Below are 24,500 nucleotides of genomic sequence, written 5' to 3' on the forward strand. Positions count from 1 at the left end.
TGTCAAACTCTTCCAGATTCCCTCTCTGGCTCCCAAATACCCCAAGGAAACAGTAAGCTATACAACATACTCATCAACCAACATTCAGACATTCCAAGGGTTACAAAGCACAGCCTGTGAAGGCTGTGAGCAACTGTGAGGGATAAGGATGCTTTCCAGCTTATCTCCATCCTTTCTCTGTAAGAAGGTATCATGAAACAAGTGCAACCACCTTGTGTGGCTGCAGTTTGTGTCCTCTGTATGTATTATATTGTAGGCTGTGCTCACCCCATCAAGCAGAATTAGCATTTCTTTGGCACCTCAGACAGGCCCAAGGCATTTCAGAAAGGATCCTGTAGATAAGAACCTTTGCAGAGCTCTGAAGGGGAGCCAGATGAACCAGAGAAGATGTCTGTATGAGCTGGCAAGCAGAACACAGGATAGGGTTACACATCCCTAACTGGGATCACACAGCAGTTGCTCAGCTCACAGGTTCATTGTGGGCCTTTGACCTGCTGCAGTTCATTTGGTTCCAATGCAACACACCCAAAAAGCTCTCCCAGGAACCTACAATTTGTACATGGGGCATGTAAAGGAAGAGCCAGAGCACAAAATGCAGATTGTGCTTTCACAGGATGGAAAAAAAAAGATGGATCATCCAAATAGACTAAGTGAATATCAAGAAATATTTTATTGTACATGTAATCAAAGTTTAAAAAACAGACAAGGAGGAGCAAAGGACAGATTTATCTAGATTCTCTTAACTATGCAGGGTACAGAAATACAACTAGGAAAGTATTAGCACATATTAGTACCCTTTGCTCCCCTTCCCTGCCCCAGTGGAAGAGGTTACACAAGCGAGATCTGTAATGCTTCAAATCAAGGCTTCTCAGTAATTGCACACTTGAGCTGACATAGTTGAAGTATGATCAGTTTCATGAGAGAGTGTGTGCCTTCAAAATAGTTGCTTATAAACAAAACTACTCTCTCTTTAGTGGTTTGTGAGCATTACTCATTCAATACCAAGAGTATACTTAAAAGACTAATGATTTAGTGGCCATAATTGTCATTACATCTGAACCGACACTATCTTTAAGTATATCAGTTATAGAAAATAGATTCCTTAGGCAATAGAGAATATATTATCTAGTGGCAAAAACATAAGGTAAAGAAGCAGAGGAGGTATTCACAGGGAAGGGATGGGGGGAGCTGCATGCTGAGCAGGGGCACATTGAGTAAACTGAACTAAAAAAGCTGAGTTCTGGAGTGCTAATTGCAAAGGAATCAGACTTCAGCATCATGGGTATAGGTTTCAGAATGTCTAGGTTGAAAAATATGGTACCCGTTGCACATCTACATCAATCTCTCAGCTTAACTCACACCCTAGATCCTCCTAACCTATTACAGTGGCATATTAAACAATTCTAGCACTGTAATTCATGTTCTGCCTTACATGTCGTGAGGAAGAAAGCTTCTGTTCTCTTCCAGAACCAGATAGGATGAAGTCTGAAAGTGAATGCAGAGAATTATCAGGGCTTATTCACCCCTGCAACACATTCCTTCCTAGTTTAGAAGGCTGAAGACCTTCAGAGCATAAAGCTGAAATTGCTCATCTAGTGCAAGCTGATACTCTCTCAACAGCTCAAAAATAAGCCTTCCCAAAAACCCTAAGCTATACAGCATGTAGCCAGAGTTGAATCAAATCAGTGTGGCAAGTCTAAATCTTGTATTGAAGGCAAGACAAGTTTTGAGATCCCCACAAAAGATGGTTTTGTTTATTCTTCAGTGGCCCAATAAGGCTAGCAAATTAAAAGCTCTTCACGAAACTTCAAGAGAAGGCCCATGGAAAAGCAGAAAAAGTAACAATAAGTATCATATTCTGGATTCTAATGCCCTTTGGAGATGATCAGATTTTTGGCTTGTGAATCATGATGTATTGATGATCTTAATCTATTTCAGCCTACAGCATGGTCCAATGCAGATTATTAGTGTCAAGTTACACACCTAGGGCTTGAATTCACTAATACTCATAGCACCAACTTGATTGTTGCTGTAAGCAAAGACAGCCTAACCCTCAACTCTTGTGCCAGAAAGAGCGTTTTACCTTTGATAATTGTGTAACATCACCTATTCCAGGCCAGTGAACTACCCTTTTTTTGTCCTTACACATATTACATCTGTTTTCAGGTAAATCTTAAGCTCCAAGCTTAAACTCTGTGACATATCACCTTAGCTTCCAAAGTTACAAAAGAAATTCTCCTTTACAGTATTCAAATGTAGAAGAGACACTCAACTGACAAACCAGTTTACTGACAGTATCTCTCACTAGTTATTTTCTTTATGTGCCAACTGCACAGTCATAAAAGCCTCACAGCTCTTTTTCATACTTCTCAGCTTTGAAACAGGAAAGGATCACTATAGGTATCTCAGGATTGACACTCCTAGGTGCAGGGGAAAAAGTAGCTGTTCTGTACCTCAGTAATTATTGCTCAGTATTTATCTGTTTTAAGCAACATCAAGACAATATTTGAATTTATGCTGTACTTTAGCAGAGACAGGTTCCCGAACATTAAAGAACATTAGCCTTTCCATCTCTAAAATCTAGCTGGCCATTTTTTGTCAACTGTTCCTTGTAACAAGGCAGATTTGTTTAGGTTTCCATTCCAACAACATTACAGTTGTCAAAGTACATGGCTCCTACCTGTGGCCAGTTTTTAGAGTAGGTGGGCTGCACTTCTTCATAACTACAGAAGTTTATCAGCTATGCTAAAACACTACATAAAAAGTCCAGGATTGTTTGCAGACTCACCAGCTACCGACACAGAACAGTTGTACCACAAAAGTGATTTCACTAACAACTGAACTTGAAGACAAACACTACAAGAAAGCCAATAAAGGATCTTGTGTGATCGAAGATTCTCTTACTATCTCATCTGAGAGAAGCTACCTTCCACTTTAAACTATCTCCTCCTTCCATAGGAATAACCAACATATCTTTTGGAGGCAATTTAGACAGTGACTGCTCAAAAACATTTCAACAAAACTGCTTTTTGGAAGAGAGAGTAAGTTATTTTACTTTTGCACAAATTGAATTTACTACACTCATTTTACTCTGGTAATGTTTTAGCTACAAGGTATCTGTACAAGATATATCAGCAGAGATAGCACATTGTTAACACTACATATGTAAACTGAGAGACAAGAGGTCCTTCCATCCAGGTGTCATATTGCAGATAAACCATTTATGTCAGTCCGAGAGGCTGCGGAACCACACTTCAGCACCACGGAGATTCCCGGGGAGCCCAACAGAAAAGCTGCGCTCTACAAGGGTGACTGTCCATCCTGGAACAGCAGCAGGAGGAGAATCAAGCAACCAGTGTTTGCAGTAATATTCTGAGAAGGATTCCATTCGTTTGGTGCCTATTGCTGTACATAAGGTGCATAAACCTGCCACGGAGCAGATCAGCGGGAAGAGAAGCCAGTGGCAAGGCTGCATCCAACTACTGGCGTCATGTCCCAGATCTGCAAGAGAATTGTGGAGAATTACCCAGCATTAGTGTCAGATTCACAGGTCTTTCTGCAAGAGGCATAGAACCAAACATAAAGACATCCTTGGACACAAGGTAACATCCTTTTTAATCTATGCTTGAGGAAAATCTCATAAAGAGTTACACCAGCCTTACAAGCCAAAAGCCAAATTTGGGGCTCAAGAATCTTCACACACTTCTGTGTAGGTCTGTTTTAAGAAGTGCTATGCAGTTTGTCACAAAAATGCTAAGAGCAAAACAAGGACAGGATGGCACAGTCTTAGTTGTGACACACATGGTGAATGTAGAGCTCAGGCACAGCAAGATTCCCTATCAGTCTGAGCTCCATGCCACCATCTCATAACAAGGGCTTTCAGTGGCCATGCTCCAAGCCATGGAGCTCAGAGCAATGGAACCCGCACATTTCCTCAGCTCTGTGTCTTTAAGGCTGCTGGCAGATTCCCCTGCTGCCCATGCCTGCTGAGTTTGTTCAGAGACACACCAGTAACAGATCCAACAGCTGCAGTCCTGCAGTGGAGTTACAAGTCACTTCCTCATTCAGCTGCAGAAGAACAGCCTAGCAAATACAATTCCGTCTTCCCACAATAGATAGCTTATAGCAGTAATTGTCAGAAAGGAAAAAAGAATATACAAAATGAACTCTCTATTAAATATCTCTTAGAAATGCAGGGAAGAGATGCAGTAATACCTTCACAATCCGGTCACTCCCACAAGTCACCATTAGCCCTCTGGAGATGTCCATGGACATGTGTGAAATGTTGTGTTTTCCTTCATGAAAGGTTGCCAAGGAAGTACGGCTGCACAAGAACAATTGAAATTGAAATGAAAGCCAGCCATCAGATGATTATAGCAGTGCAAAATAAACTTCAAACAAAATTAAGTTGCTGAAGTACTAATAAATCAATTCCAAGAGCTGCAGTGCCATATTAAAGGGAATTAAATCAGCAAGTCATGCTAAGGCACTGGTTGTGGGATTGTACAGGTGTGATGTTTCTTGGCCTTCTGCAGCATGATTGTAAATAATACTATACAGAAGTGGGACACTGAATTAGAAAATGCTTCTACTCCCAGTTAGCAAAGTCAAGCTCAGTAATATTTTTCCCCTGCTGGCTACAGAAGCCAAGTAGGGCACAGCATTCCACTTTTCAAAAAGCCCAACCCCAGTCAAACAAAAAGCCCCAACAATTAAAAACCCAACAACATAACAAAAACCCCAAACACTCCCAAAATTTTCACATCTGATTACACTGTTTATATCAAGAGAAAAGTTTCATTTCTAAGACAAGTTTAATGAGGCAGCAAATGGTGTTTAACCTGGTTTGCTTGCATGGGGAAATAATGTTGAGCTCTGAAGAATATCCCCAAAGTTTTTAGAAAGTGTACATGAACTAATGCATATACATCCTGGCAGCTGTAATGCATTGTCTGGCACCCACTTAGCAATGTTAAGTGCAATCAATAGCTTTTAACTAAACTGAAATGTTGAGATAAATACATTTCAAGTCTAGATCTGGGCTCCTGGAAAAGAGGAACTAAAAATGATAAAAATGCTGTAATTCCACATCTGATCCAAATGTAGTTGCAGAGGCAGATGGAGAATCTCTGACATCACAGTGCTTTGAGTCCCCAAAGCCTAATAGCAGAGAGTCAGCTCAGTGTGTTCTGTAGCATTGTGTGTGGAAGTGGAGCAAGCCCAAGGTGTCCCAGTTTAGGGTTTCTGTACATCAGCAGTGTTACTACAGCTTATTACTCCTTAATACTCACTCTTCATCCTTGATCGACTCAAAACAGGAATCACAGACACGGACCTGGAATTCAAATCCCATGATTGGGTAGCTCGACCGTTTGGTGCTACACTTGCCACACACTGCTTGCCCACATTTTCTGCAATGATGCTTCATGGAGGAAGAAGAAAATAAGTAAGTTACTATACTATGTCACTTGACGATGGTACCAAGTGTCCGCTGAACAACAAAAATAACAAAGCTTCTGTTTTGTGACCTGTTAGAAAGCAACCTGTTAGGAAATTCCCTGTTTCTCCAACCAAAGTCTCTGGAGTTCTGCACAGTCATTTGGATCATTAATGGATTTATCTTCATACTCTCTGTATATATCCCCTTCTTCTGCAAGCTCTTTCTGAGAGAAGGGAAAAAAGAGGGTTGAACAAGCAACCCAGTTAAAAACAGTCTAAGGAAGCCAGAAACAGGTGACTGTCTTGGTGCCTATGCAGTTCCTTCATAAAGGAAACTACCTGGAAAGCTTTCATATTCTGGTGTAGTAAGAACAGGGCCATTAGTGCTTCACTGAAATGAGCATCTACATGCTCAGTTATGGGGCACTGTTTGCCATTTTACACAACACTTGAGGATTAGCTGTCCATAGTTCCAAAGCATGGGAACATTCAGAGAAATCCTACAGAGCACTCCTAGCACAGCCTGCTTTGACCTGTGACAGAAGTTTGATGCAACATTTTCATAGAATTTCGTAATGTCTTAGCAGTGCCTAGACGTTGTAACTTCTCAATATACCTCATTTCAAAGCAGTGAAAATACTGAGAGTTGAAAAGATCTACCAGCCTTAGTGGTCTTCTGTTTACATTTTGTTCAGGTGCTGAAGTACAGCTAAGCACTGAAACCAGCCATCTCACCTGTCTCAGCCCTATTGTCTTTGTATCCCACATTTGCTTTATGTTCCAGAAGAAAGGTTGTTCACACTTCTGACAGGAATCACTTTCTAGCCATTGAGGAGCCTACAAAAGAACAGGAGATGTAAGCAATCAGAATTGTTCTCCCTCCTACAACAGTAAAGGAAGTTTAAGAACCCAAAGTAAAGTCTCACTTGGAAAGATGCCCTGGTTCAGTTCTGGACACTACAACAATAAACTAGAGCATAGTACAAAGGAAGTTTAGCACAAAAACCCCAACTCAAGAATACAGTTATTGGTTACCTAGACACCTACTACACTTTTTAAACCTACAGCAATATGTTGTACTGCCATAATACTAATAATAATAATAATAATTAATACTGCCTTAGTAAGAAAACTCATTCAAACATCTAAGTTACCAAACCCACTGCAGGCATTCAAAGACTGCTGCTCTGGTTGTCTAGATGGCTTTTAAGGACCAGTGTAGTCCAAACTGTAGAAGCTATGAGGCAGCAATCCCCTCTAAGAAAGGGGGTGTCCAGAAGTAAAGTGTGTGAGTAATTATCTTTTCTACTTTCATGGGATTGCAGATTGAAATAATTAGGAATTCATCTGCATTTTCCATCCTGCCCACGTCTTCGTTAAGCATCCCTTCTCCCACCCACACACTTTTCCTGCCGTAAATGGACTAGGACAAATCAAAATAGAGCTTTTACATATTTCATCTCTCTCAAATACTTTAACTGAACATGCCTGTAAGAGACAGAAAGAGAGGCACAATATTTTTAGTACATAGACTTGAATTTAAACATGTATATTCTATACAACTTTATACATCTCATGAGGGGAAGTCTCCCTGAGATTTGACAGGAGGAAAGCTGAAACAACAAAGCATTTTTTCTTTTCAATTCATCCACATTGCTGACAGTAAGAAAACAAGAGCACTCTCAGTTGCACCACCATGGACATGAACTGATGCAGAAATAAAGTGTACAGCTGGGTCAACTGCTGTACACTGAGATCTTTAAAAAAAAAAGTTTCCTGGGGGCTAAACCTCTGCCTTCTGAAATGCATCTCACTTCTGAAATCTGCCTCTCACTTGAGAACTTATTTCAAGACTATTGAAGCACAATCCATTGGTTTCTTTACCGCAAGAGTTTGACTACTTTAGATTGTTCCAGAAGCAAAGGCCACAGCCATTCCAGTGAACCTGCTGTCTCTTTGAGATAAAACTCTAAGCAGTCCCAAGCACCCCTTGCACTTTTCCTGTCCTGGGAACCCATTTACTACAATGCAGCATGGACAGCTACTAGAACAGGTTTCAATAATATCATTCAGCTTTAAAGTGTCAGACAACATGAGGAAAGCAACCTGCAGAACTGACTAAGGAAAGTCATGGTAGTCTCTGAAAAGGGAAAAAAAAATAAAAATCTTTGACCTATGATATGAACTTACCTCTTCTCGGCTGATATCCATGTTCCAAACAGCAATTCCCCCATCAGCTGAACAAGACACCAGCTGCCTTGTCAACTGGATGTAGCAGATAGCCTGCACCTTGTCACTGTGAACAAAGCACACACTATTTACCCACAGGTATTTAAACAAAGCTTGGTTTCCCAGAAAACCCTGACTTATCCTTGTAAATAAAGCTACTGATGAAGTCCAAAACTGATTTCCAGTTTGCTAAGTCCACTAAGTAGAGCTTTGAGGATGAGTGAACAGGTGCTGTCACCTGAGCACTACCCTAGCATCAGGATGTTGCTGAGAGTATTCTTACAGGCCTGACCAGAATACCAGAGCTACAGTTCCACGTTAACATTTGCTGGCAGTAAGCCCTGACGGTGAATTGAGTGTCAGCTGGCTCAGAGTGCATGTACAAATACTCTTCTGTGTTGGCAACTTGTCAAAACAGAGACAACTGGAAAAATAAAGAGAAATGATTGTTTCAAGATGCAACTAAGCAACAGAGAGAGGTTCCACTTTGGTAACAAATCACCATAAATTAGGTTGTAGTTGCAAAGCAAAGTATGCATTCACCAATAAAACAATTTAAACCTAAAGAAAGTCATGGCAAAACAGAAGTCTGCCCTAAGAAATTAAACAAAGAATCTGAGTAGTATCAAACTGCTTTGCAACATCTAAATTGAATTAAAAAGTCATTCTGCTTCTCAGAAGGACTTACTTTCCAATTCAGTATAAAGAGAACCTAACTGCTACAAGTCTTCACCAGGACACATGATGCAGCAGTAACAGCAGTATTAAGTCCTGCAGTCACTGCCTTCAGTTACTTTTTTGTAGCCAAGACTCTATTATTAATTATTTAGCCATAAAACTAAATCTTCAAGATGAAACGAGTTCTAGAGCTAAGGCTATGAGTCTTGACCAAAGGTGGATGGAGGCATCTATGGAATTAGACAAGAGAACACACTATACAAATATCTTTAAATATAAACAAGATCTCTACTATCAGTGCATTTTTAAGTAGAATATATCTGCCAACTGAATTAGAGCCCTACATTTAAAAATGGCAGCTAGTGTTGGGTCTCTAAAAATTAAGAGCTGATTGTTACAAACAACAACCTCAACTTCAGAAGAGGGGAGACATGACACTTTCTGAAGTTGAGAGACTATATAAAAGTCCTAGCCCTCCTCTCACAGGTAACTCAGTGCAGTATTTACAATACAGACACATGCAACTTTTACATATAGGCCAAACCAGATGATTTAGAATTTTTACCCACCTCTTTCTAAAACTACTTCTGTGTTACTTTTAAACCATGGTAATAAAAATGTATTAAACGTGAACAAGAAAAAAGATTTATCAGTAAGGCTTTCCAAGTACTGATTATCCTTCTTCCCCTTCAAAGTACTCAGGGCTCTGCACAGAGTAATTTTCTCCATTATTCACAATGATTCAAATATCTTGCCATGCTATTCAGTCTTCCTGGGGCTGTGTGTTCATTACAGGACATGTATGAAAAATAAGACTCCAATACATACTGATGTCCCTGGAGCAGCAGCGTTCGCCCCTTCCTTCCACCAATATCCCACATGATTATGCTGTGGTCAGAGGCACCTGAGAAGAGCAGCCGTTGGACAGGATCCCACCACAGGGAAGTAATGCTCCCTAGGAAAGAACATTCTGCAGTTAGATGTAAGGGACTGGCTCCCCAACACAGTGATGCCCTCCTGGAGCATTAAAGTGAAACCCGAGGGGTACTGCCTTACTCCAGTAACATAATGAAAGCTTACAGCAAAGGAAGCATCCAACAGCAAAGTGCAGTCCTGACAGAGAGGCAGGGAGTACTGGACAATAGAAGAGATGTCCCTAAGAAGACAAATATAGCATAAGCTAGAAAGTCTGAGTTCTGCCCCTTGTATTTAGGTAGCTGATTTTAAGAGTTGTCAGGCTGCTATGTGAGCTTGGGAAGACAGAAGTGCTAACACTTGCCAGACAGAAACCAGTATCTACAACAGAGTGAAGTGCTTGGTCAGTAGTTGCAGCACAGCTCACAGGGTTCTCAGGTAAAGCAACTCCCTCACATACCCATTTACAACATTACCATAGTTGGAAAGAAAGAGACACAAAGAAATTAAGTGACAACTTCACTGCTATTAGCAAATCTGCCACTACTCACTAAATTACAAAACTAGATTTCAGAAGGCCCAGTGTGACTATGAATTAGGGATAGAAAAAAAATGAGTCATCTGACAGTAGCAGCCTTAAACTAAATCCATACCCATGATAAGGCAGCCAGGGGACTAAAGGACTAATTTTATTACTCATGCCACCTATAGTTGTGAAGTTGGGACATTTTATTCCTTTGCAGAGGTTCTGCCCTTTAAAGAATCCTTCCATTGCTCAGTTGTCATCAAAAGCCTTGTTAGTCTGAAACCGAGATGATGAATGGTAATTAAAGCCCAGTAATTTTCAATGCTCTGAAGAAATATTATTTTTTTTGCCTCCTTTAGGGCTATTCTGTTTTCAGACTGGCCCATTTGGGAATAGCATGTGCACCAAAAAGGCACCGACTTTGAGTATTATCTCAGCATTACACAGAGCAAGCAGGCTGTTACACATGGTGAATTCTGGAAGCTGAAAACAAACTCTAAAACCATTTAAACTGCAAAGCAAACACTGCTTGCTTATGAAGTCACACTTAGCAAGAGCTAGAAAGCAAACAAGATGAAATTAGACTTTTGAAGTCTCAAACACAACTGCACTCAAAGAAGAATTAAATGCCATTTAAGTTTAGAGTTACTAGATCTTGAGAATGTTACACAAATATGGTGGAGGAAAAAAGGTTACACATAACCTGATTTGTTTAAAAAAAAAACCAAAAAAAAAAGATGAAATTACTAGTACTACTAGTACTATTCCATTTGAAGAAAAATCTGCTTCTGCCCCTGAAATCATCTTTTGTGCTAGCTCAGTTCTTGTTTTAAAGATCACCATCCCCATATGGAAATAGATGAGCCAAAGTTGGCTGCTGTGTGAACAGCACTGCTGAAGCTGGTGCTTGGAAACCCATCACAACTCAAGAGATAGAACACACACTACAAGAAAGTGCCACACAGACATACTGCTTTCAGACTAACATCTACCAAGAAAGTGAATTTGAACACAGACAAGTGCAAAATTGTAGAGGCAAAGAAGTCTTTAGGGCCAAGAGAATTATTTTGCTCTAAATGGAAACAATTTTAAATTCTCCTTGAAAGCAGAAAGACATTTATCACTAGAAAATCTCAACTTGCTCCTGCATTCAAACCCAGCTGTATCATTTGACAATCATCTGTAGATCAGGAGTCAACCCAGCTTTAACAAAGCCTACTCTATTCTTTCAGCTGTTAAACAAGGCAGCCTTTTCCAGTGGGTCAGAGACTCATGACCCAGTAGTTCATCCTGACCCACATGCAAACTGTCAGCTGATTTGAAAGTTGCCTACATGGGAAAAGGCATTGTCTTGTTTATTTTTCTCAGCATATTATTAAATTACACATTATTCTGTGATTTGCTTTCTTTTCTTACTCGTTGCAGCAGACAGTGACTCTGTATCATGTCACAGACTAGTTGATTCTTCATTTGATGTAAGGACTTCAGCTGTACTACAGAGGATGAGCCTTAGACTAGGCAGTTTCTCCAAAGTTAAGGAGACTAAAGCTTTTACAGGTGGCCATCTAGTGGATAACCTGTGTTTAACTGAACACATGTTTACTTTTATTTTTCATCTATAATAAAAATACCTCTAAGTATTTATAAGGCTAAGATTTCCCTTCAGCAAGAATGCATTTGTTCTTTAACAGGAAGTCAAGTACAGATTTCAACAGGTTATGATAACCACTACTTTGGACTGGTTTTTCATCCAGTATCTACCTTTAAGAGGCAGATATGCAACTGAACCCCTCTTACTCTTACAACTGAACTCACCCCAGCTTACAAAGAGATACCATACCTGGGACAAGTGGGTTTAAGACAAAGAGTTACATTACCTTCATGCCCTTTGAGGGTTGTGATAACTGAACAGGTATTCTGCTCAAGCTTCAGAAGAGTGATCTGTCCAGAATAATCACCAACAAACGCATGCTGAGTTTCATGATCATATCTGAACACGAGTCAAGGAGAAGCTTCATTTGTTCAAAGAGTATTTTACATGACTGAAACAGTTGGCTAACAGAGTCTAAAAAAATTGGAAAATAACATTTTAATATGCCAGATAAATATTTACATAATTACATCTAAAGTGGTTGGAGACTGTAATAAACCTTTTTGATTCCTTCCTTCTCATCACCCTTCCCTACATGTGCAAGTCAAACTGTATAGAAAATAAGAGAGAAGAGTTTCAGAAAGCCACTGGAGAAAAGCCATGAGATAATCCATGCCCTGGTTTAAGGCAAGCCAAGTGGCTTCAGGCCATTTCTAGCAGATATTTACAGAATATAGTCATGCTTGTCTAAAAGATGCCAAACTTCATCAGGCTACTTGTTGCAGTGCAGAGCTCTCTGCAACCATTAGAAGCACCTCACTGGACACTGGGTGGCATTCAGTCTTACCTAGTATCTTCTCCAATAAACCCTTTTGTTTTCTAGTGTGTTAGTGATTGATACCCCCAGGAGAGGAAAACCAAGATACAAGGGTGCTGACCATCCATAGCAAGTTCACCTTACTGTGGAAGTACACTCCCAATGTTCTAGCTACTGCCAAGGTGAGATTGTCTCATTTCTTGTCCTGTTCAGACAAGAAATGTCCTTCCCAGTTTTACCAATGCAGGTCCTTGAGTGTGGTAATGAAAAGTGAACTAATTTCAGAAAGGATTCTGTCATTTAATACTGCAATAAAAGCCACACCACATCCTAACATGAGATCCATTAACAAGATGGCACATTGGGCAAAAGCATTACACCTCATAACAGTTCTGATATTTGGTTTTTGCCACAGTGGAACTGTGAGCTCCAGAAACCAAAGCATGGCAAGCCAACGGGACTAGATAATTTGCTGCCTTTAGAAGACTTTTGTTATTGAGAATATAAGCAAGAGCTTCGAAAGATCCACACAGCTGATAACACATAACCCAAGAGCTGTGTATAAACTCAGGTGTCCTCCTGGAACCACACAAAAACAAAAGCAGCAGCTAGAAAAGTAGCTTCTGGTATCCAACAGAAAAGGCTAACTTTAAAAAGACAGTCTACCAAAAAGCCCACCATCCTAAGTGAAAATGCAGAGGCTTTGTCATCTGATGACATTCCAAAATCACTTAAGCCTTTGGGATCTTGAGATAAACAATTTGCTTTCAACAAATCCTCTAACTCCCTGAACATGTGATCCTTTCTTCATCTTGGAAGTTCAGGCTTGACTTATCCCCACTAATCCAGTAAAGAATAGGCACTCTGCTGTGTCTTTCAGAAGCTTATACATAGGATCATTAACAAACAACTTCTAAGGATACTTCCTGATAGCAAGGCCAAGCACGCCAGCAAGCTGGTTCTTCCAAATACAAGTCCAAAGGCAGATCAATTACAATGGATTTTCAAATGTCAAGTTCTTCAGTAAAATTTTACTTTTATATTGATATAAAAGGTCATATTCTTTTCTCCATTTTAATAATAAACTCTGCCATTATTTGCAATAGCATTAGCTATAGAAGCCACTGATTTCAGTGGGGCTCAGACTGTTCACCAGACTGCTGTGAGCTGGTCTCCAACACACAAACCAGCTTTAACCTATTCTGTGCTGCATTCAGCTGAGGTGAGCTGCACATAGAATTGTTTTGTGGGACACAACTCCCCTGGATTCTAAAAAAGAGCATCAGTACAACAGTACAAAGCTGACAGTTCTGCAGTCAGTAAGGCAAGGTCTGCACAGACAGGAAACCTCAGAAGGCCAGACGTGCAGCTGGCAACTGAGCTTTCCTTCCAGCTTCTTACCAGGATACAGGCATACAGCCACTCTAGGGAGGGCTTCATGTTTTCAAGAGATGTTGACCTGTATCAGCTTTAGAATCTCCATACTTCTAAAACATTATTGTCATTAAACCTCATATAGCAACCAATACCCTCAATTACTGTCCCACCACATCTAACCTGCCACCACTAACAAGTGCTAAAAAATAGTTTTAGAATTTCAAGTATTTAACTTGCTTTCAAAAGCTTTGATATGTGAACTACCTTTCAAGTTACTGGGTTTGTAAGTCTTTTACATAGAGAAAAGAATGCCCTGAAGTACTTACTTACACCTGAACAGACAACCAGAGTGACTAAGCTGCAAATGCTGCAGTTAAATGTAGTTTACAGAAAGCAAATTGTACACAGAAAAATTAGTACTGGTGAATAAAGTTTCAATGTACCTGGTAGCTTAAAGATAGAAAATACTAACTTTAGCAAAGACAGAAAATTAAAACAGTCTAAAGGGTCTTCATGATGTTTTCTTCTCTAGAAGGACTCAAAGGCATACTGGCATCTGTTGAACAAAGTGACTTGTCCAAGAAGTCTATGGGCCAGGCTATAGATAACAGTCACTGCCACAAAATGCTACAGACAGACATCTCAAAATTAGGAACTAGTACAGACTGGGATTTCTGCAGCTCAAGGTCTCTAATAACCACTAACAGAAACAAAGCTATTAAACTTCTAATGAGAATAAGAGTGAGCAGACTTGCAAGAGATGTCACTCCAGTTTTTATACATGAAAAGTTGGGAACAAATTGAGGTAAAGGAACAAAGTACTCCTCCAGCTTCAAGGAAGCAATCATTTTTTAAAGGATACTGTAGACATGAAGCCCAAGAGGTGAAGTAATGTCTCCCCAGCATGCTCCCACTCCTGGTGCACATCCAGCTGATACACTTGTCGTGACCTGTGCTGATAAGCCACTCTGATGCCAGGCAGAAAGTAATAGCAGACACCCGATTCTGGTGAGCTGTTAGAAGAAAAAGGTTCCGAATATTTTTCCCCAAAAATCAAAGTGCTGTGTACTTCAATTATAATTCAGACAGACAGAGGTTGAAGATGATATCTAGGCAATGCCCCAGGGAGATCTTTTACCTCTATATCATACTTGCATCTAGGCTGAAAGAAAAGGTTCCCATAGTTCTGTTTAGGATTTGCCTTCTGAGTAGCTCAAGTGAACTAAACCCACCAGTCAGCTGATGAAAGCCTTTCTCCCAGGGAGAGAGAGCAGCTGAGTTCAGCACAGATATCCAAGGTTAAGGAACAGGCAAACTCTTAGCTTCCTCTAGTTAGCTCAGGACTTCTGGAGAGTAATGCAACACATCTAAAAACTTGAATTGCTTTATTAAATGTATCTTTTCCTAGCCCCAGAGAGATATGCTCACATTCATAATTCTAAGCACCTGAAAGGGTATCTAGTCCATGGCATTCAAACTGCTTCCTGTAACCAAATCCCACCCACCTTTGTCGAGAATGCTGACAACTAAGCAAGTTACACGTGCTTTAGAAAGAAGCTTCCCCTGCCCCCCAAGATGTAAGTACTTCCCTTGACAGAATTGTCAAATCATCTCCCTTAGGATAAAGGGAAGTTTTGTTGCTTTAAGAACAAGGTCTTTTTCTCCCAAGCAAGAACATTGCTTCTATCGGTGTCAGGGAGTCACAAGACAAACTGTACTTTGTTTTGCTACATAATCTGCAGTCTTTAAGAGCTTCCTTCAGGCCTTTCACATAAATACTACGATTTTAACCAACAATTGAGTTTTGTATTTCTCCAAAGGACGTGTAGACAAATGCTGAAATTAGTATTTCTATAAATATTAGAACAATCCCACAAAACCCTGTTTCCCACATATTGGAAAAATAAGCTCTTTTTCATCCTTGTTGCTCTCCTAGGATGACAGAGAAGGTAAGAACTCTTACCTTGAGCTCGAAGTAACCAAGCCCATTGATTACAAGAAATAAGGACAGAGATTGCAAATACCAAAATGCACCTTTAGAGAAAGCTCTTACACCAGAACTCATGTAGTACAACCACTCCATCTGAAGAGCAAAATCTGAGCTCACTGGTTCTGGCTCATTACACTTGCAGGCTAATTATGTAGTGAACTTAATGATAATGACTACAACTTGGACTCAGCTGTCTAACAACATTTTTCTTATGGCAGTTATCCCTTAACTAAGTGACAACTCTAAGGTTAATCAGAGTTAAAGCGTATCTGGATTTGATTAATCTGTGACTGTGTCCAGTTTCCCAAGCATTGCAGATACCTTCCCTTTACACAAATGTTAGTGTAGATAGTGGTTAACAGTTTACCTGGATAGGTCTTCACAAAATTCATCTTATTAAAGTCCTCAGAAATATGAAATTCCTAAAAGCAAAGTGAAATTGTTAGAAGATAGCACAGTGTCATAAAGCAACATTGATACTCAAAAAGGAGCAGCAGCCTCACAGACCAAAATTTGCATAGCAGCAATATATCCCACAAAAAAACAAGCAGCTTCTGAGGCTGGAGCAAAGTATACTGAAATACCAACTGTAAATTAAGGTTTTAAGTGAACTGAGTTCGCAATGGGGAACATCCTTTCAGAACTGAATTTGCTGAAGGGAGATAATAGGAAGATACAAGATCTCATTTGTCCTCAGCAGGAGCAAACAAAACTGTATCTTGTAGTACTTAGGATTTGCACTTTTGTGACTTCACAATAGACAGTTTTAAGTGACAGAGTTCTTTATTTGATCCATTAGACTTAATGATATTTTAGAAGTCTCAACTTGAAATTTCCAGTAGTTATCACTAGAATTCTATGCAGTTCTTTGTAGGCTATTCATAGTAGTCATCTGTAGAATCACTCTTTATGTCTTTATGACATTCATGCAGTACCCTGTCTCTTTATGGGGCAGTTATTATTCTGACCTTATTTTCACCGAGAAAGGAAACTCTTAAAGCATCTGAGAATCACAAGATTCCCCTCCTTTACCAAGGAGGGGAAGAATAAAACCCAGTTTCTGTTCTGCCAAGTGTATGTTCTCCAAGACAGGGACAGCAGTTAGAGCAAGAGTATAGAAAGAGAGAAGAAAGAATTCTCAGCAAGAGATGAACCCAGCCTCTTATAATTTTAGAGCTAATGTTGAAATTTCCACATCATAAAAAGATCTGCAGCAAGCAAATCCAGAGGTGTGTGCATGGCAGGATACACAGATCCATACTCCTGGCCAGGGGCAAACCAACTGCAGTTCACAAGCCCTGTCAGAGCACCACCATGGCACTCTGCCCAGCTTACTGCTCTCCCTTCAAAAGAAGCTTCTTGGCAAAGTGTAATTGTTTGGGTCCATTGCTGCACTAATGGGGCTCATTGGGGCTACCTGGCTCACATCTAGCCAGAAGAACCTTTGCTTTGCAGTCCTCCCACATCAATCTCAGCTGAACTGCCAAGGAGCTCAGCCATTTACCGGTAGCTGCATTCCAAAATGAATGGAAAGGAAACAGGCTATCAGCTGCCAGTAACACATGGACAATTCTAACCTACATTCAGAAGAACTTACCATGATAGCTCCATTATCCTGGCCAACAAATATCCGTCTGCTGTCATGATGATAAGCCATGGCAGAACATGGTGCTGTCAAAAAAGCAAGTACATTACAGTATTTAAATAGAGGTATTAGGATACACATGACTTTAATAAAAGTCAATTCTTTCACTCAGGACAAAAGCTGTTTAAGTAGTTTGATAGAAACTAGTCTGCATAGTTAACATCCCTTGGAAAGACAATTCAATTCCCACGTGTGAAGCTGAGGACAGGAACATGACTACTGTAACTCAAGATATACCAACAGGAATCATATGCAAACGTGATTTCCTGCCACAAGGTGCAACTTAGCAAGAGGAATTTTACACAAGCTGAAAGCTGAGCTAACAGCAACAGCTAGTTACACTTAAGAACTTGAGCTCACTAAAATGATTTCAAATGGAGATCTGAAAGAGAAAAATGCACACCTTGGAAAACAGAATATTCTTATGTCTCAACTTTCAGTTAGTGATTAGAAAAGCTCACATAATTGGGAGACAAGTTATTTGCCATCATCTGAGGCAACTCCAGCTGCAAATCCACAATGATTTATCTGGTGAAGGATGTGGTTCTGACAACACTGCCACAGATCTCAACCACCATGCAGCTAGTTTCAAATCAAAGTCTGAGCTAGACTTGCTGCAAAGCTCCCAAAATCAAAATCATTGAGGAAATACAGCCCCTGGGGAAATGAGAAGGAGGTATTCATACACACAGCACAGGTACAAAACCCATACTATGCCTGGCCACCACTTACCACATCCATATTGTACTTACATGCCATGGTGTGATAGATGCTGGGCCAGTACTGCCCACTGTCCCTCTTCAGCCATACTCGGATTGTCCTGTGTCATGGGAAGAGCAGGGAGAAGCCAGCTGTAAGTGCATCATCCCTTGCACCACTTCATTACCTATGGATCACTCCACTCCCCTTAGCTTTTGTGCTACTCAAATATAATAGAGGAACGACATAACAGAAATAACAGCACTCAAATACTGCTCTAACGTAACAAGAAGATTAGCACTAAGAATAGACACCACTTGGAAAAGTTTTCTTCAAAACTATTTACACATGGAGTTTCAGTAAGTATGAAATGGAAATACTCTTTCAGCTCACCTCAGAAATTGCTACAAATTGCATCCCTTTACTTCCTTCTTGTCTCTGGTTTATGTAAGTCAAATTCAAACTGCAGAAACTTTCTATCTTTTGCAAAGCAAACCACAGTTTGTTTATAGCAGATTAAGTGTCTGATACGTTTAAAAAAAAATTGCAAGTAATTTAATCATGGAAGTCCAAACCTTTCCATTTTTACAGCATCTCTGTAACTCACCCTTCAGCAAGCCAGATACAGAATATTAATAACAGAAGCACCTCATCTTCTAAACCAGTACATTACTGACATCTCCATCCCCAAATATTAAGAATATCCAGAGGACAGCATATCTAACTCAGTATTAGTTCCTCTAAGCCATGCCTTCTAATCCCTCATGTAAAAATGCAAAGGACAAGCAACATTAGTTGCTGTTAGTTTGCCCTGCTTCTCTTCCCTAAATATGATCAGGATGATGAGCCAGTCAAATGGAAGCCAAAAAGCTGACAAGATGATTTGGACAGAACGCTACGATTCTTTATAAAATTGGCTTTAGTTTGCAGTCTTCCAGAATCATCTCTTGGAAGGAAATGGTAAGTGGTCTTGAGAATATTTAGCATTTTACTACTCTGATGACTGTCAGATCCTGGGTGGAGGGATATAAGAGTATCAGCAAGGAAGTGGAAAGTATTGTCAATTGAAAACATTCCTACAACAGACACATCAAAGAGACTCTACATCAAGAAGAGCACACATATAAGACTGTGTTAGGGGTAATTTAAGTCCTCTTGAAATTTCCTCTCCAAACCATTGTTTGCCTTTTTGTTACTATTTAAATCGAACTTCCTCTTTCCTAAATGATTTGTAAATAGATGTACCTGGAAACACTGTCAAGAGGCTTCACTGAGCTGTTCTGTTTACAATTAGCTAATAAAAGTTCTGGTATTTAGAATTCTCTAGAAAAATACTAGGGGACTGATTAGTTAAACATCATGTAGGATCAACAATAAAGAGTTAAACAAAAAGAGCATGGGAGGGGACCAGTGTCTTGCAACACAACCAGAACTTTTCAGAACTTTTACTGCTGAAGACAGAACATTAGCATTCTAATTTTGCTATCCATTTAAAGGCTTTTATTTAAACACCGCTCAAAAATGAAGAAGAAAATACCCACCCTTAATGTACTACTTTTTGAAAACTTGAAAACAATACAGCTGAGCATATACTGCCCCAAAACAATGATTTTCAGATTTTAAATCAAGTTACTTTTTTACCAGTTTTGGGGTGTATGTACATTAGTCCAGTCCACTAAGTATTTTGCATCAAGACTGTTTCTTAGAAGCTATCACTTCCTCTTTACAATAATCATCAGCCTGCCTAATGTCAGTAAGTCACCACTTCAGAAGAGCAGTTGTTACTTCTTGGTAACATGAATATGGGAAAAACAATGTTTTCAAGTCATTCTAATGATGCCAACCTACCCACCTTCATCAGCTTTTTAGCTTGCTTTTTAAAGCAGCTCCATCATACTCAAACTAATCTGAACATCTCAGATGGTGGCTTCCATCCTTGCTAATTTAACTCTTTCACTTCTAGACAAAGTAATGTAATTATTTTTTGTTTTTTAAAATTACATGATAAGTTATCATGGTGATCAAAATCATGCATTGCTTTTTCAAAAGTAGACTTAGCTTCCTCTCAGTATTGTGGTTAATTATACTGAACTAAAGGAAGCTAAGATTCATTTCTTCTACAAAATTATTTAATGGGAGCATAACTCCTGTGTTGATCATCAACAGTACAGTCTCTCAGTGAAGTCGAGAGTCTAAGCAAATAGCTGCAAGAGTTAGCAAAATTAACTTCTGAAAGCTTCTTATTTTGGTTAAGTAAGATTTAGACTCTGCTCGCCTCATGCTTGCAAAGCTGTCAGACAGCTTTATATCTAATTATATAAAGCTCTGACTGAGCAAAACTTGAAGAGATCGTTTCACAGTAGTCAGCGAGTGACCTGTGCCAAAATGTCACTTCTCCCTGATTCTCTCTCCTACAGACCTATTTTTGTGATGCATCTCCTTATGGTAGGACAAATTAATTTGTAAAATACTAGTTCTTAAAAGAAGTCCCCCAGTAATGCTGCTCCCACTATCTCCTTCAACCAGTCAATTGCTTTGTTAGAGCCTTTAGCAGTTTCCTCAAAACTTGGTCTTTATTTAATGACAAATTCTGTGCTCAGTACTTGGAAAGAGCTGGCTACAACTCATTTCTCCTTAAGCATTCCTTACTAAGGGTCTAGGAAGACACCTGACAGCAGTCTCAGTAAGGATGTAAAAATGCTGAAATTCATTAAGGAGCAACCAGAGATAGATACAGGCTTTTTAAATTCTAGACTCAGGTCTCTGAGAGTGGCAGGAGGAAGCCATACTTTAAAAATTAAAGATTAAAAATTACCTCCAAACTTCCCTAACATTCAATATTGAACCAGAAGCTGCCTTCAGCTGGGCAGCATAGACATTTATACAAACACAATTCAAAGGAGTTTTGGCATAGGATTTTTTAATGTAATATAAGGAAAAACACTCAAAAGCCATCTTCAAGCAACGCTGACTGTGGCTTTTCCAATTTCTAAGAGTTTTTATTGTTTTCAATCGCTGTTTCATTTACAGAGTTCATTTCCTTAGCAGTGCTAGAGGAAAAATTTGGAGTTTAAGAGCAGAGACAATGCTGTGTTCCAACAGCGCCTGTGCTCCTGCCCCCTGCAAACCAACAGCACAGGTGCCAGGGAGGGAGAAGTGATGAAAGACCAGCAGTCAAATCCAAACCTGTTACAATACCAGCACTGCTGCAAGGTTACTACACAGCTACACCAGCCCTGTTCCCACTGCATCTTCCTAACTCCTTCAAAACACCAACAGCTGCTTTCCTACCCAAAATCAAGCACTGACAGTTATTTTCCTAGCAAGGACAGAATTCTGCCTCTTTCTGGTAGTTTAAATAAATCAAAAATATTTATACTGTTATCAACCTTGTTCCCAAAACAAAATTAGGAATCTGGTTTAACTGCAGGGCAATGGAAGCTCAAAGACACAGCTGATAGTTTTTATCAAATTTCTGCTAAAACTAAAACATGTTTTGACCAATATTTAAGTTTCATAAGCAAAAAAACAACAAAAGCTAATACTGTACTTTAAGCAGCTACAATGGTCACCAAACACCAGCAATGAAATGTGCCAGGACTCCAGAGCTCCTGTTAGCATGTAGTAAATACATTACTTTCATCTTGCATTTAGGGTCTTGTACACAGCTTATCATCTCTGAGCATTCCAAACTGCAGCTGGGAAACACTCCTCTTGCCATAGCTATTTGTCTGCTGAGGGACACACTGCAACAATTCCCAACATTGTCTTGCAGCCAGGGTCAGACAAGATGCCAGCAGGGACACAGAGTTAATCATCCTTTCTAGATAAGTTCTGAGAAAGCTTCACAGATGGCAAGTGTCCTGCTGAAACATCCGATTGTGGAAATTAACTCTTTGTCTCCTGCAGGTACTCCTGTTTCTTTTTTCATCTTTAAAATGAAAAAAAAAAATCATGGAATTTTGTTGGCATTCACAGATCTACTATGAAATTTTTTGTATCCTCTGAAAAAATAAAATCATTACTTTCCATTCTAGGAAATATAATTTAAAATAGAAAGAACTACAATGAGTAATTCTAACAGGAGAATAATCTGCAACATTCACAGAGAATGTTTGTGCACCAATGTTTTCCTCACTACCCAACTTGTAAACACATTCCTCTGACTGGTTATTATGAAATACTTGACAGCCTTAGCTGCATTAAGATGTAATAAAAAAATACTTCAGCTCTACTCTTAGTACACAACACAGCAGCTCTTTTGCTCCTTGTACTCTGCACTTTGCCAGCAGCATAATCAGTTTCACAGTATTAACACCTACACCCCACTTGTAGTGAACAAACAGGGGAGCATTGTTTGACAACATGCTGAACTGTAGGTGAAAGCTTTGATGTACTGTAGGAGGTATCCCAGATTAGAGGTAATAGAGTGCAACAGTTTCTGAAAGTTTAAAGATTTAAGTAATTTCTCACGGTAAGGCGGGTGCCACAAATTCAGCCACGAGTCCTCATACTCACTTTGAAATTACACACACCAAAGGTGGGTGGTGGCCTCTGCTCTCCTTGCACAGGTCTGTATCTGACATCAGAGCTTGCCCAGATAAAGATGCAGCTCCATCCTTGGCTCTTATCAGCAGTCTAAGCATGCAGGCTGCTTAACCTTCGGCATTATACCTTGAGTTTAAACGCTGCCACTGTCTGCCACAGGCAAGCCTCTGCAAGCCTGTACCATGAAACTCTGTGAAGGCTGAACTCTGATACAGAATCTTAAAAATCACTATTTCCTCTTCTCTCCTTCAGGAAGCCCTTCAAAGCAATCTGAACATAACACAATCACACCTAAGTGACTGGAAGGAAAGGAAGCTGCCCATTCCCATCCAAAAGCTGCTATCCAACATGTACTGCACAAAGCCATCTCCATAGGAAGGGATGACACGAAATAACCACACAGCTGATCTGTTTGCACTTTTTGACCTAAAAATACATTGCAGAAAACCCAATTCAGATAATACCATTACTTTGCTGATTCTAAGCACTCATACCCTCCTATTTCTCACAAGGTCAAGCTTTCCAAACAAAAATTAATGCAAATAGTAATGCAAATTTAATTTTAGAAGTTTTATAGTATAACAGTAAAATTAGCCCTGCACCAAGCTACACCTCAAAGAATGCACTTTTGTACCTTTAACATCATTCTGTCAAACGGAGCCACAGTTTCTTAAGAAGCATCTCCCACCCCTCTTCACATTTAAAAGACACTTTCCACATAGCACGGGTGAAATTACATCTCTCGCTATACACTGTAGACCCCTCACCACTCTCACGGCCACAAGCCTCTGTACTACCTGCTTCCTCATTTCCACTTTCACCTGAGCTCATCTGTCTGCTTAACGACATTGCCAGCTTGTGGCACACGTTTTCACATGCTGTGCGAGCCAGCGCCGAGAACCAGGGTCAAACTCTAAAGACACTTTCCCTTCCAAGCAGAAAGCACCGTGCTCAGCAGCTCATCACCCCCTCTCCCCTCAGATCTGCCAATTCAGTCCCCGAGCGGCTTCAGCCACAGGGAAGCAGGTTTGGGACCAGCACACCGAGCCATCAGAATGGGCTCGTTCCGACCGGAGCAGCTCGGGGAGCTCCAATTCTCCCGGCAGGCAAGGGAAGCAGTGACACACCGCAAGTGTTTCAGCCAGCAGAGCGGAAGGCCGAGGGAAACATATTCCCTCACTCCTGGTTCTGCTCATAACCTCTGTAGGACCCATTCACACACAGGGCGAGCTGTGCTTTCCAGCTGCTCCGCGGGGCCAGGACAGCGCGCACGGAGCACAGCGGCTTCTCCCCGCCGGTGGGAAAGTGACAGCCCCGCGTCCCGCACCGGGCGGGCCGAGCCAGTCCTCCCTCGCAGCTGATGGCATCTTCCTCCCTGGGACGGCGTCTCCGCGGATTTCCTTACGGCTGCAGGAACCGAGTCCCTGCGCGCCTCCCGGCAAAGGCACAGCGCACACACGGATCTCCCTCTGCAGCCCCCGCTTCCCCGGCTCCCAGCCCAGCCCCACGGCCCGGCCCTGCCCGGCACGGAGCGGGCCCCGGGTCACCTGTCCTCGCCGGCCGTGATGACGCCGTCCTCCTTGGGGATGAGGAGCGCGGCGCTCACGGCGTCCTGGTGCCCCTCGACCTTGCTGAGCAGGACGGGCCGGCGGCTCTGCGGCCGCGAGTGAATCTCGGCAGCCATGGCCCGTAGCGCTGCGTGTAGCGGCGCCGCCCCGCCGGGCCGAGGTGTCCCGAGTAGCGGCGCAGCCCCAGCGCGCTCCGCTGTCGTCACGGGCGGGGCGGGCCCCCGCCAGCCGTATTCGCTAGAGAAGAAGGGCTAAGGGGCCGTATTTCGTAGAAGAGCGGAGATCTCAATCTGGCGGTGGGGGCTCCGGCCGCCTGCCCGGGGCGGGACGTGTCCCCTCCGCTATCCCCAGGCTCAAACACGAGTGTCCGTGGCCTGGGCCGCGGAGCTGGCTGTGTTCTCCCGTAGGCTCTGTCCAGGAAAGGTCGTTGCTGTGACCCCGACTCAAGGAGCCCAGCTCGGTGCCCATCCCCGCTGGC

At 41.1% G+C, this 24,500-nt stretch overlaps 1 protein-coding gene across 1 annotated transcript; it reads right to left on the reverse strand.

The window, feature by feature from the left end:
• Window positions 1–651: 651 nt before the first annotated feature.
• WDFY1 (WD repeat and FYVE domain containing 1) lies at window positions 652–24,222 on the reverse strand. Its single transcript, XM_015638080.2, has 12 exons — window positions 24,002–24,222; window positions 17,960–18,027; window positions 17,160–17,233; window positions 15,930–15,984; window positions 14,435–14,585; window positions 11,665–11,777; window positions 9,175–9,301; window positions 7,630–7,735; window positions 6,175–6,276; window positions 5,292–5,422; window positions 4,216–4,324; window positions 652–3,501 (listed from the first exon to the last, which is right to left on the reverse strand). Exons 1-12 carry the CDS (start codon window positions 24,136–24,138, stop codon window positions 3,442–3,444), a joined length of 1,233 nt encoding a protein of 410 aa, XP_015493566.1. The 5' UTR covers window positions 24,139–24,222; the 3' UTR covers window positions 652–3,441.
• Between the last annotated feature and the right edge of the window lie 278 nt (window positions 24,223–24,500).

The sequence above is a fragment of the Parus major genome, chromosome 9 (assembly GCF_001522545.3).
Source record: "Parus major isolate Abel chromosome 9, Parus_major1.1, whole genome shotgun sequence".
Classification (NCBI taxonomy): Eukaryota; Metazoa; Chordata; class Aves; order Passeriformes; family Paridae; genus Parus; species Parus major.